General features: G+C 66.5%; 2 protein-coding genes across 10 annotated transcripts in view; both read right to left on the minus strand.

Moving 5' to 3' along the window:
- Positions 1-3968: 3968 nt before the first annotated feature.
- On the minus strand, positions 3969-8661 carry ABTB1 (ankyrin repeat and BTB domain containing 1). 8 transcript variants are annotated; one of them, XM_059879552.1, is made up of 13 exons: positions 8547-8661; positions 7560-7622; positions 7427-7482; positions 7221-7304; positions 6657-6751; positions 6357-6516; positions 6244-6289; positions 5869-5964; positions 5662-5780; positions 5410-5505; positions 5167-5334; positions 4563-4763; positions 3969-4497 (listed from the first exon to the last, which is right to left on the minus strand). In XM_059879552.1, exons 3-13 carry the CDS (start codon positions 7475-7477, stop codon positions 4291-4293), a joined length of 1323 nt encoding a protein of 440 aa, XP_059735535.1. In that variant the 5' UTR covers positions 7478-7482; positions 7560-7622; positions 8547-8661; the 3' UTR covers positions 3969-4290.
- A 203-nt stretch (positions 8662-8864) lies between these two features.
- PODXL2 (podocalyxin like 2) overlaps positions 8865-12611 on the minus strand; it is a 49227-nt gene continuing 45480 nt past the window's right edge. For both annotated transcript variants that reach the window (XM_024983128.2, XM_024983129.2), the window contains 4 exons: positions 12082-12238; positions 11813-11874; positions 9636-9815; positions 8865-9221 (listed from right to left, as the gene is read on the minus strand). In XM_024983128.2, the coding sequence (XP_024838896.1) occupies positions 9009-9221; positions 9636-9815; positions 11813-11874; positions 12082-12238 (612 nt within the window). In that variant the 3' untranslated portion in view covers positions 8865-9008. The remainder of the gene's footprint in view (positions 9222-9635; positions 9816-11812; positions 11875-12081; positions 12239-12611) is intronic.

Genomic DNA, 12611 nt, shown 5'->3' on the forward strand with positions numbered 1-12611 from the left:
ACCGAGCAGTCTCCACACCCATCCGTGTTGCTGCAGACGGCACGGTGTTTGACGGCTGAGCGGTCTTCCATTGCAGAGCGCGTGTGTGCCGTGTCGTCTGCATCCACTCCTCGGCTGACGCCTCGTTTCCAGCCTTGGCTGTTGTCAGCAGTGCTGCTCTGAAGACTGACTGGGTTGCACGTTTCAAATTGTGCTTTTCTCTAGATGTGTGCCCAGGAGTGGCACTGCTGAGTCATACAGTAATTCTACGTTTGGTTTCTTAAGGAACTTCACGCTGTTCTCTGTAGTGGCTGCACCAGTTCACATTTCCACGAACAGTGGAGGTGCGTTCCCTTTTCTCGACTCTCTCTCCAGCATGTGCTATTTCTAGACTTTCTGATGAGGGCCATCCTGACAAGTGTGAGGTGATACCTCACTGCAGTTTTGACTCGCATGTCTGTTAGTGATGCTGAGCAGCTTTTCCTGTGCCTCTTGCCTGTTTGTATGTCTTCTTGGGGAAATGTCTATATAGATCCCTGCCCATTCTTTTGATTGGACTGTTTGTTGTTTTGATCCTGAGCTTTAGGAGCTGCTTGTGTGTTTTGGAGACGAATCCCTTGCCAAATTGTTTGCAAGTCTTTCCTCCCATTCTGTGGGTTGTCTGTTCCTATTATGGTTTGTTTTTCTGTGCAAAAGCTTGTAAGTCCCGTTTATTTTCATTAGTCTAGGAAATGGATCCAAGAAGATACTGCTGTGATTTATGTCAAAGGGAGTTCTGCCTGTTTCCTCTAGTAGTGTTACAGTTGCCAGCTTATAGGTAGGTCTTTAATCCACTCTACGTTTGTGTTTCTGTGTGTGGTGTTAGAGAACGTTCTGATTTTTTTTACATGTAGCTGTCCAGTTTAGACTCTGGTTTCTGTGGCTGGGTGTCTCCCTCTGGTGGGCGAGGCTGGCCTAGCAGCCTCCCTGGAGGGCAGGCCCAGTGCCCGCCCAGCCCCATGGGTGGATGACGCTGCGTCCTGGCCGTCTGGTGGGCAGGGCTGTGTCCACCAGGGGGGTCAGGGGGGTCTCAAGGCGGCCTGTCTGCTGCCAGCTAGGGCTGTGACCCCGCCCCGGGGTGTGTGACTGAGTCTCCCAGCTCTGGGTCTGACGGGCCCAGATCTTAGCCCAGAGGCCGTGTTCACGGGGCCAGTGTGTGTCCAGGCGAGCCCCGGCCGCCCCGTCTCTGCAGGAGACGCTCCGCGGCCAGCAGGTAAGTCCGGCCCAGGCTCCTGCCCGGCTCGGTGTGCGTGAGGTTCTGTGAGGCCATGTCAGTGTGAGTCTGTGGGTTTCTGCCTCACGCCTTCGCAGCCAGATGCTCCGGGGGCCCCGGGGTCACACCCCCACATGGGGAGCAGGGTGGGCTCCCAGCGCTCACTCCCGGGGGACGCTCTGCAGTGTCACCTCCCCCAGGCCGGGGGACTCCGCCGTCTCGCTGTGGTTCCTTCTTCATGTCGTCAGCGGCAGGTCATCTCAGGGAGGCTTTGGTTTTCTCCATCGACGGCCGGCATGCTCATGGGAGGTGGGCTCAGGCTGTCTCTACTCTGCAGCCTTGGCTGCTCTCCTGAGATGACATCTGATGCCGTTCTCGCCGTGGGACAGGCCCCATGGGGGCCAGAGCTGGCCTTGCCCCCAGGCAGAGGCCCCCCCGCGTGGCGTGTAGACCTGAAGGACGGACGACCCACTCCTGAGTCCGATGGAGTGGGCCGCCCTTCTGCATGGCAGTCAGGACGGAGGCAGGAGAGCCGTACACTGGTCCCTGCCGCTGGCTTGGTTTACTTTGGTGTGGTGGCCTGCACTGCTTTGTGGCCCTATCTACTCTGGGAGATGGTGTGACCACTAATCCCTGTTTAGCATAAGAAACTGCTTCCCTGAGCTGTCCCCGCCCCCACGGACACTCCTCCTGAGGGCTATTGCGTAGCCTGTGCCCCACGGTCATGGGGGCTGCTCCCAGAACCGGGTGGGGTGACACGGCTTGCCCAAGGGCAGCAGGGCAGGAAAAGCCGATGGAGCACCAGGCGAGAGCAGACGGGGTGGCGGGAGGGGCCGTCGGAGGGGCTGGGCTCTGAGGGCAGCAGCCCCCAGGACGGTGTGTGAGGAAGTGCAGCCAGCGGCTGCAACGCCAAGACCAGCCGCTGGGCGGCGCCCACGGCCCTGGCTGGAGCGTCTGGAGCCCGGGCAGACACAGCCCCCGACGGGGCAGGCTGGGGGGACGGGAGGGCGGGGGCAGCCGCACCTGTCTCCCGTGCCCTCACGGCCCTGCCTGAAGCACAGGGCTTCCTGCCCGTGGACCAACGTGCCAGCTCCTGCTCCTGCCAGGGCGTACTCCTCCCGGCCGACAGGGAGGGCGGAGAGGAAAGAGGGCTTTGCGGGCCTGGCCGCAGCTGAGGGCAGGGGAGCTGGGGGAGGAGCCAGGTGTGCACCTGAGGCTCTGCGGGACGGAGACCCGGGCTGTGTCCACCCGCAGAGGCCGACACACAGGTGAGCAGGCGGGGGGAGAGGCAGGGTCCCGACAGGGGCTGAGGTGCCAGGAGAGACCCTCAGAGCCCGACCAGCAGCTGCTGCGTTGACTGAGAGGGCTCGGGGAGAGCACACAAGGGTCCGAGACCCCACAGGTGGAGAGGGCTGCGCCACGTGCCCAGCTGCGCATGTTCCGCCTTCAGGAAGAGTTCCCGCGAAGCTGTGGGCTGAGCCCACGGGTCCCGGGGACCCTTGGGATGCATACCAGCGTCGGGGGCTGGTGGCGCCACACCGCCCCGCCCCGCCCCCCCAGACGGCAAGGGCACAGTGAGCCTCAGTGGGTGGACCCCACTCCTGCAGGGGCCCCTCAGGACCCTGGGACGCACACCAGCGTTGGGGGCTGGCAGCGCCGCCCCGCACACACCGTAAGGACGGGCGCTGCGGCTCCAGCCCAGGGCCCAGCTGTCGTGGCACGGGTCGCCAATGGGACTCGCAGCCAGGCTTCCAGAAGCTTCTCCCTTCATCCCCACCTGAGGCAGCGGTTCAGACCTTACCCAGGTGACAGCTGCTGCTAACTTCAGAACTTGTGCTCCGGGAAGGCAGGCGGCCCCCAGCCCTGGGACCGCATGCCCAGCTTTCTGCCGCCCCCAGCCCCTCCTCAGCCTGCTGCAGGGAGACGGGGCCCTGAAGGCTAGGCAGTTTTCCAGGTGGAACAAAGCACACACCCAAAGCCTTCATTCCTGCAGGTGAGAAGGCTACTACAGGAGGAGTAAGAACTATTTTGGGGTTAGGGCCAGAACTAGTAGGGTGAGGCAAGTGAAGCACCTGCCTTGGGCACAAACTTGAGCACCGAAAACCTGGGTAATCAAGATAAGCGATATTTTAACGTCATTAGCGACCCAAATGCCGACAATTCTCACAGGAATATAGGCCATGGCTGTGCTCAGGGCCCCCTGGGATGATTGAGCAGCATCCCTGCCTGCGGCCCGTGCTGCGCCGTCAGGCCGTCTCCTCGGGGCACACCCCGCGTTACCGACAGCTGCTCCCCCGTCACTGCGTCTTTTCTTGGTGGTTGGCCTACTTCCCCAAATGTGAACACTGCTGGGGTCCAGGCTTGGGACAGAACGCACGGATCATTTTTCCCAGTAACATGTCTAAACACTGATTCGACCGTTCGCTTAGAAGCAGTCATGGGGAGCTGGGCTCCAGGCTGAGGTCAGACAGACAGTGGCTTCTGTCCTCAGCCCCACAGCAGTAAGAACAGCGGGGCTCACTAAGCGCGCACCAGATCGCAGATGGCTCCCCTTGTCGCCAGGGAAGCAACTGCTGGCTCCTCCAAATCTGCCCTGGCCCCCAAGGGTGGGGGACAGGCTGACCTCAGCAAGAGGAGCCTGGCTGGCAGAGGGCCGGTCCCGGCAGGCAGGTCTCAGGGCCCCAGCCAACACCATCTCTTGTCAATGAGGCTCCCTAACCAGTCCTGGCACACAGGCTCCCACAGTGAAGTCAAGCTTTATTGCCACACTGACATTCTGGCCCCCTCATGGCAGCTCTGTGCAAAGAAGCCAGCTCCCCCAGGGAGACATGGCAGGAGGGGCGGGGGATGGAGTGAGGCCCTCAGAGACCCTCACTCCAGGATGCCCTGAGTGGTGCCCAGCCCCGGAGCTCGGGGGCTGGTTTGTGCTGAGAAAGACCTCATCCCCAGGCGAGCATCCCGGGGCCCCAGGCGAGCATCCCGGGGCCCCAGGCAGAGAGGAGGGAGCCTCTGCAGCCACAGGGATGCCCCCGGCTCCCTGATGGCCCCGTGTGCGGTGGTCAGCAGTCCAGGCCAATGGACACCAGCAGCTCCTCCAGCACCCGCAGGCGCTGCGCGGCCTGCTCCATGGCGTGGCAGGTCTGCACCAGGCTGCCCATGTGGAATCGGATGTCATCCACCAGCGGGATGGAGTCCGTCTCCTGCCGGCCGGCCACAGCCGCGGCCTCCTCCCGCACGGCCTCCACAAAGTCCTCCTGCTGCACCAGCTGTGGACAGGCCGGATCAGGGTCTGTCCTCCGCCCAGGCCCGGCCGCCCGGGGCCCACACTCACCTTCTCAATGACCCTGGCCATGTACTTGGTACACTGGTCCTCCAGGCGCGCCAGGCCAAACAGCTTGGCCACACGCCACACCCCCACCACGCTGTCCTCGTCCAGCAGCTGGGCTAAGCTGCGGCCACACAGCTGCTTCAGGCCCGGCAGCAGGTACATGTCGGCCACGCTCAGCACGTCGTAGGCCAACTCGGGTGGCAGCTGCAAGGACAGAGAGTGAGGGAGGGTACCTAGAGACTGAAGACGGGGTCCCTGGGGCTCACAGCGCAGGCTGGCTCGGCCCTGAGACCCGCGCCTGCTGTTGCTGGGCAGGCCCCTGCTTGGGCGTCCCCTTGTCCAGGAATGGCGTGACGGGAGCCTACGGAGGGTGCTGTCCACCACTGAGCCCTCCCAGTGGGGTGCTGTCCCTGCCCTGAGCATCACCGCAGAGAAGGAGAAGCCCTCCTCCTCAGCTGCTGTTTCTTGGGGTCTCTATGACGGTGACTGCACACACGCCGGCTGCCTTTGGGGTAGCTGAAGGCATCCTGGGGTCCCCGGCGTGCTCTGGCTGGAGGAGCAGTCCACACGGCGCACACTCCCCTCGCCGGTCGGATGTGTGACGCACCTCGGTGTGGTCGCTGTACACGTAGTACAGTACATGCGTGAAGACCTCGGGCGAGACGCTGTGCAGGGTGACGGCCGGGAGGCCGCCCGAGGCCTCCAGCTGCTCACTCTCCTGGAAGTGGTCGTCCAGCAGGGCCCGGAAGTACTCGCTGCGGCCACAGAAGAAGGCCTGCGGGAGGCTGGGCTCAGGAGGGGCTGCCCCGGGAGCAGGGCTGGGCGGGTGTCTGCGGGAGAAGCCGCGTACCTTGTGACAGAGGAAGTCGTAACCGCCCACACGGAAACAGACGTCAGGGCAGCTGCTGAGGCCATCGCAGGGGAAGGGCAGCTCCCCGAGATCACCCTGGGGGGAGGCGGGGCAGCCTCAGGGCAGGCAGGAGGGAGAGCGCCAGGCCGGGCCCCTCCTAGCTCACCCTGGAATGTGACGCTGCTCCAGGGTCAGTTAGACACAAGAGCGCCAGGCTCTGGGTTTAAGCCGCAGCCCAGGGCGGGACCTTACCCGGAGCTCAGGGGGCAGGGCGCAGTCAGCCAGTAGGGCCAGGTCCTCCCGCAGCTGCAGGTCCGCCTGGGGGGGCTCGATGGTCAGCACCTTCATGCACACGCCCGGCTTAGACGCCTCTGCGGGGAAGAGCGCGGGTTCATGGGGTAGGCGGCCCACAGGTGCCCGCCCGAGCCCAGGGCCTGAGGGCGGAACGGCCCCACTCACGTTTGGCCTCCAGGCCGCCGAGCAGGCCCCATAGCTGGCACTGCCGGGCCAGGCGCTCGCAGTCGCTGACGTGCTCCACGCCGACGTCCAGGCAGCCTGGGTGTGGGGGCAGTGCAGGGGGAGACTCGCGGACTGAGGAAGCCGTGGCTGCCCCCCAAACCCCCAGGTGGGTGGTCCATCTGCCCAACCACTGGCTACAGGGCTGCCGTCCGACCTCTCAGGCCCCAGGACAGCGAGAGGGCCTCAGACCGTGGGTGGACGAGCTGACGGAGGAGGCAACTGGGCCATCCCACCGCAGCGGACGAACCCAGAGGGAAACGGTGGCCCCAAGGCCACGTCTGGTGCCCTAGCCCCTGCCCACCAAGCACGGCTCACCTGTGTACAGGTACTGCAACAGCGCCCCGAAAGCCACGGGGTTGATCTGTGGGCAGAGACAGGGTCAGGGACGGCCACGCCAGGCGCGCCTCCCCTCGCGCCCGCTGACGCACCAGGGGGTGCCTGAGGACCACGGCGCTCCTGCCCTTCCACTTGGTGTCGAGCATGTGGGCGAAATAGGTGCTGCGCGCGCCCAGCACGCCGCGGTGCGCCCGGAAGGCCCTGCCGTGCACCACGAAGACCACGTCGCTGTGGAGACCCTGCTCCAAGAGCCTGTGGGCGGGGCCAGTGGTGTGCTCAGAGTCCCGCGCAGCGGACAGCCCGCCCCGGCAGGCCCCGGCAGGCCCCGGCAGGCCGGCTCACCGCAGCAGGAAACTGTAGTAGAGGTCCCGCCGCCAGAAGGAGGCCGTCACCTGTCTGTAGTCACGCAGCGCCCGGCGGATGGCGTCGCTCTGCGCGCCGTAGAGGCAGCGCTCACCATCGAAGGTGTTGGCCTCGCAGCGGGCTCCTGAGGGCGGCAGAGCTGCCCGTCAGCGGGGCCTGGGGCTGCCTGCCATGGCCGGGGACGGGGAGCTGCTCACTCCACCACACACAGACACACACACGGCCCCGGGACTGCCCTGCCCCCAGCACCCTCCCCGCCAGGCCCCGGGCGCACGCCACCGAGCACAGACACCCTGGAGGCCGGCCTGGCCTATGCTGGGCCCCGGGGACACACCCCAGACAGAAGGTCCCCTGCCCGCAGAAAACGGGGCTTCCAGGGGCAGAAGCACACACACAGGCTAGCAAGTGAGGTCAGGGGCTCTGAAGAAAACGAAGAAGGTGAAGGCTGGCTGTGGTGCAGCTGCCACAGGGGTGGCCATGGAGGCACCGGGGCAGACGAGGAGCAGGGATCTGAACTAAGCGAACCCCTGGGAAAGAGCCAGCAGAGCAGAGGGAACGGCACGTGGCCAGGCCCCGAGGAAAAGCAGTGGTACCTGCGGGGGTGGAGGGGCACACTTCACGGGGCAGCTCGGGCACGGCCAGGTTCTCCAGCTCGCGGGAGACGCGGCTGGGAGGCCCTGCGGGACTTCACACCGGTCAGACTGGCCTCCCGGGCTCTGGGCAGATGCTGAGCTGGGCCCCGGAGACCGGTTCTGAGAGCACCCCGAGGGGTGCAGGAACGTGCCCACCCTGCACTCACCGTGGGCCAGCAGATAGAGCACCAGCTCCTCGTGTCCACAGAGGCAGGCATAGTACCTGAGGGGATGGGGGAGGGCGCCGTCAGGCCCGCCCGCCGCCCGCCCCCCCGCCCGCCCCCCAGGCCCGGCGCTCACAGGGGGGTGCTGTCCCACTTGTCGCGCACGTTCACCTCCACGTCTCGCTGCTCCAGCAGGTACCTGGGCCGGGGGACGGGGGTTAGAGAACACCCGCGGGAGGGGAAGGAGGGAAGCCTCCCCGGTGAGGGCAGGTGAGGCAGAGACCGAGCAGGACGGGCGCTGAAGACCAAGCAGCCAGGTCAGGGTGTGGGCGTGGGAGCGTAGGCCTCAGGGGCCTCAGCGCGGAAGAGGCTGAGCGCCGGCTGACAGCGCTGGGAGGGGCCGCCCAGCGGGAGGCCTGCAGGGTCCCGGAGGCGTGGGACTGAAGCGACAGACTCCAGAAGGTGGGCGGCGGGCGGGGGTAGGGAGGGCCACTGAGGATGCCCAGGTGGGAGGGACCCAGCGTGTTCTGAAGAGCACCAGGTTTTGGAGGCTACCAAGTAAACCCCAAGTGGCACTCGACCTGGGGAGGAGCCCAGCGAGACAGCAGGACTCGCAAGTCGGGACTAGCCCCGGGGAGGGCTCCAGGGGAGGACGGAGAAGGGAAACACTAAGCGCCTCACCTCCCAAACAAGCCGCACCCCCTCCGGCGCGGCCGCGGTGACGGCGATGGCAGCGCCCAGGCTCTCCGACAACCGGAGCCTGACTCCGGCCCCAGACGTTCCCAGCACCGGTCCGTGGCTCATCAGAGTAGCCCCGTCGGGGGTCCCAGGCCCGCCCCCAGGGTCTGACCGCCGGGCCCTTCCCTTCTCTCCACCCTCTGCTCCTCCTCCGGGCGTCCGCGTCACAGTCCTAACCCTAAGCCCACCGGAACCCCGGGACAACTCACGCCAGCACCCGCGTCCCCGCTCGGAGGAATTCCTCGACCAGAAGGGCCCTGCTTTGGAGCCCGGGCGCCGGCTGGGGGCGGGGATCCACGCCTGGGCCGGCCCGTGCCCTCCCCCAACCCCCAGCGGGCGCTCCGCGGACCGCCCCCGCGCCCTCCCGGGGACCACGCGTCCTCACCGCACTCGGCCCACGTCCCCCTTCCTGCAGCTGGAGAACAGATCGCAGGTATCCATGGCACAGACGCCCAGACGCCGAGCCACCTCGGGCGGCAGTGCCCGCCGGATATCAACACGCCCCGCCCGCCCCGCCCTCCGGATATAAACACGCGCCGCCCGCCCCGCCCGCTCCCTAGCGGCGCCTGGCGACCGGAGGACCGAGAGGAGGGGAGGGCCGAGAGGGCAGGAGGCGGGCGAGGGGGGAGGCGGCGCCCCGCCCGCAGCCCACCTGCCCCTTCACCCCCGCCCAGCACAAGAACGAGTCGCGCAGGGGACGCGGGCCGGCGTGCTCTCCGGACGGCTTTAATGGGGTCCCGGGGCGGCCTCGAGGGACGTCGGGCGGGGGCGGGGGCGGGGCCGAGGTGCGTCCTGAGTCAGGAAAAGCGGGGGGCCCTGCGCCGAGGGCCGGGCGGGGCACAGCCCCTCACAGGTGCGTGTCCTCCTCGAACACATCCGAGTCCTCGGGGTCGCGCTTGCCCCCCATGAGCGCGCTCCAGCCCCCCGGGCCGTTGACGGCGCCGCCGCCGTTCAGGCTGGGCTGCTTCTCTTGCATCTCCGACTGGCTGTCGCTGGCCACGTCCAGCGTGGGGTTGTCGTGGCAGCCGTTCTCCACGAAGCGCAGCTCCTCGCCGTGCGACTGCGGCGGGACGGGCCGCTGGGCGAGCGCGCCGGACCCCGCGCCCCCACCCCGGCCCTTTGCCGGCCCTGACCCCGCGGACCCTGATGACGCAAGGCCCTGGTCCGCGGCTTCCCCAGCTCTAACCCTTTCAGATGACCACTGAGCCTCCCACCCAGCAGCCAGGGCCCCACCCCCGGACACCAGCGGACCCCTTTCTCACCACCCACGCCTTCTAAAGGGGCTCCTCCTGGGGCTGCGGCCCAAAGCCCACACCCTGCACCTCCAGCGCCTGAGGGAGGCTGGTGCCTTCCTCTGCACAAGCGCTTCACTGCAGTCACCCCCTCCCAGCCCGAGAACACAGCCTCAGATGGCCGACCTGCGGGCACCTCAGAGCAGCCCCCGGCCCCGTCCCGCCCACACAGGCCGGCTCACCACGTGTTTGAGCTTGGGCAGCCGGCGCTGCCAGCAGTTATAGAGAAGGCCGAGCACGATGATGACCACGCAGAGGGCGCCGATGACCACCAGCACCACAAAGAGCGTCCCGTAGTCGCTGCGCACCTGGCTGGCCCGGGCCTGGCAGCTGCTGGTGGTGGAGTAGTTCTGGATGCCAATCTGGGGGTGGGGGGAGGGGCCCGGTTCCTTAGCTGGGGCCTTGGGGTGCCGGGCTCCCCCAGGGCCTATGGGGCTGGGGCTCAGGGATGGGAACAGGCCTGATACCTGTGCTGGGAGAGGACCCTGCCTGAGCCCAGCACCCTAGCCGGAGGGCCCCAGCCTCCTCTAGCAGGCCTGCAGTGGCTCTGACGCAACTGTGGTTGATGTCCAGCCCCACGCCCACCTGGGGGTGCCCAATCCCCAGAGGCCGCCATGAACTGGCTGTCACAGACCACACTGCCCCACCCACGTGGGTGCAGACAGGGCAGCTGGGGGCCTCCGCACTTTATCCACTGCACACCTGCCCACCAGGCTCCGCAAACTCAGTTCCCACCTGAGGGTGGGTGTCCACGTCCCAGGCTGCCCCCAGCCTCCTATTCCTGCTGGGATGGCCACCAGTGTCACTGAGCTGCCCAGCACTCCCACACTGTGGGCTGTCTCGGGGGGGCAGCCGGCCCTGGCCAAGCGGCTGCTGTGCCCCACCCCCCTACCCCCTGGGCTGGGCAGACTCTCTCCAGTCAGCGTCTCAGGCCCCGGGAGCAGAGAAAGTGAGGTGCCATCCCCAAATGACAGGTGCCGGGGCGGGCAGGGGTGCCACCTGCAGAGCAGAGACCCGGGGGGCCACTTTCTGCTGCAGACCTCCTTTCCAAGGCCAGGAATCAGCTCCTCTTCCTGTGAATGATCTGTGCATTTCCAGTGCTCTTCCACTTTTTACGTTACCAAGATTCAGTTTTTCCTGCTGGATTCACCACCAATACACACGCAAAAATCTGCCCACTTGTGTATTTCCAAAGACCCAGCCCAGGGACCTTCCTGGCGGTCCAGTGGCTAAGACTCAGCACTCCCGATGCAGGAGGCCCGGGTTCCACCCCGGTCAGGGAACTAAACCCCGTCGTGCCGCAGCTCTAGATCCGGCACACAGGCATCAACCTTGAGACCGCAAGCACGGCCACTGAGACCGGTGGGGCAGAGAAACAGCACAGGCGTATTTTAAAGAGGTACTCTTTGCTAAAACAACAATAAAGCCCCCGTGTGCCTTTCTGCCAAATCCATCTGAATGAAGCGTCTGGTAAAGCCAGAAGACCCAGACCCCTGGGTGGGAAGAGGCAGGAGGGCCTGTACTCAAGGCGCAGCCCACCAGCCCCGCCCTGTCATGAACCCCACAGCTCACAGCCAGCCCCGCCCCCAGGTGGTGCAGACATGGTGTCTCATGGGACGTCTGGGCCGTGCCTTGGGTGGGGGCATCTCCTCTCTGCTTTCATCTAGACGGGCACCAGCAGGACTCAACAGGGCTTCTTCCCTGCTCACAGCCCCGGTTGGCAATGAGCCCGAGCGAGAACCCAGTCTGGCCCTCAGCACTCCATGCACTTATCGAGAAGCCCCACACCAAGACGGAGCCTCCCTGGCCCCGCCCTTCTCGGCCTGGCACGCAGGAGATAGGAGGGGGGCCCATGGCACGCGTACCTCAGCTCTGCCGTGGACACTCCAGGCCCGTGGGCATGAAGGGGATTGATAAGGGCCTGGATGCCAGTGAGTGGACAGGGCCTGGAGGACACGGGCTGTCCTCAAGGGGGGAGGTGAGTAACGGTGCATCTGGTGGGGGGGGGGGTGGCGCGGGGAGGGGTCTGCCAGCCTGTCCCCTCAGCCCAGGTCCCCAGGAGCGCGTGGTGGGCCTCCCAAACTCTGGGAACGTGCGGTGTTCCCTCACCCACCAGGCTCTGCAGTATTCCTTGAGTAGACACGGTGCTTCTCCATTGCTCACCCAGGGAATGCCACCCACCCTCCCAGACCCCCGAGGCTCCCTCCGCTCCGTGCCCTCTTCTGACCACCCCGCTCCGTGGCTTGGGTCCGCACCTGCCGTCTCACGGGGCTCACAAGGCGGCTGCGGGTGGCTCCATGCCCCTCAGGGGCTGGATCAGGCCGCGCCCAGCCATGCCTCCACCACCCCGCGCTCTTACCTCCTCCAGGCTCCTGCGGATGTCGCCCAGCATGGACAGCACGTCTTGCGTGGGCACCACGCCTGTGCAGAGGGCACCGTCAGCACAGCGGTAGCCATGAGGCGCTCAACCCCTGACCCTCAGACCCCCGCCTGCGCCCCCGCAGCCCCTCCCCCCTACGCGGCACATAGGCCTGCAGTCCTCCCGACCGATTCTGCCCCCCCGCCCCCCCCACCTCTCCATGACCCACGAGGTAGGCCCTGCAGAGCCCCGAGCCTCGCCCCACTCACCCTGCTCGCCCACCAGCGCCATCAGCAGGTGCTGCTCCTTCTCACTGGGCTTGCTCAGGGAGATGTGCCAGGCGCCGTGGCGGCCGCGGCCGTGCCGGGGCAGCACGCCCTCCACTAGGGCCAGGAGCTGCAGCCCCCGGTGCCGCCGGAACACCTCCTGAGGGCGGAGAGAAGTCTCACTTGCTGGGGGCAGCGCCCCCGAGCCCCTCCCACCTGGGAAGGGCCGTGGGGGCTGTCCAGAGGGGCTGCTCCGGGAGCCCCGGGGACCATGGGGGACGGCGGGGGGTGCAAGACCCGAGTCCACCTAGTCCTGCCTTGGCCTTCGCCCCCAGGAGGGCGAGCACAGGGCCTGCCCAGGGCTACTCACAGGTGAGCTGGGGGGACAGACGCACCCACACAGGGCCCGAGGGGCCACATGCGGCAGGTGACGGAGAGCTGGGACAAGCTGGAGGAGAGGGGGCAGGCGGCCGGCCCAGGCTGGCCCTCGCCTTTCACTGCAGAGACAGGGCCCCAAGTCAGGGAGTCAGGGA

This window comes from Bos taurus, chromosome 22 (genome assembly GCF_002263795.3).
Source record: "Bos taurus isolate L1 Dominette 01449 registration number 42190680 breed Hereford chromosome 22, ARS-UCD2.0, whole genome shotgun sequence".
Taxonomy (NCBI): domain Eukaryota; kingdom Metazoa; phylum Chordata; class Mammalia; order Artiodactyla; family Bovidae; genus Bos; species Bos taurus.

Coding starts and splice junctions, on each gene's coding strand:
- ABTB1 (XM_005223164.4), bottom strand. CDS start 8,602: ATGGATACCTGCGATCTGTTCTCCAGCTGCAGGAAGGGGGACGTGGGC. Junction 6,752..7,220: donor GTGCCCCTCCACCCCCGCAG/GTACCACTGCTT, acceptor TGCCGCCCTCAG/GAGCCCGCTGCGAGGCCAAC. Junction 5,506..5,661: donor CCCTGCCCCCTGAGCTCCGG/GTAAGGTCCCGC, acceptor GCCTCCCCCCAG/GGTGATCTCGGGGAGCTGCC.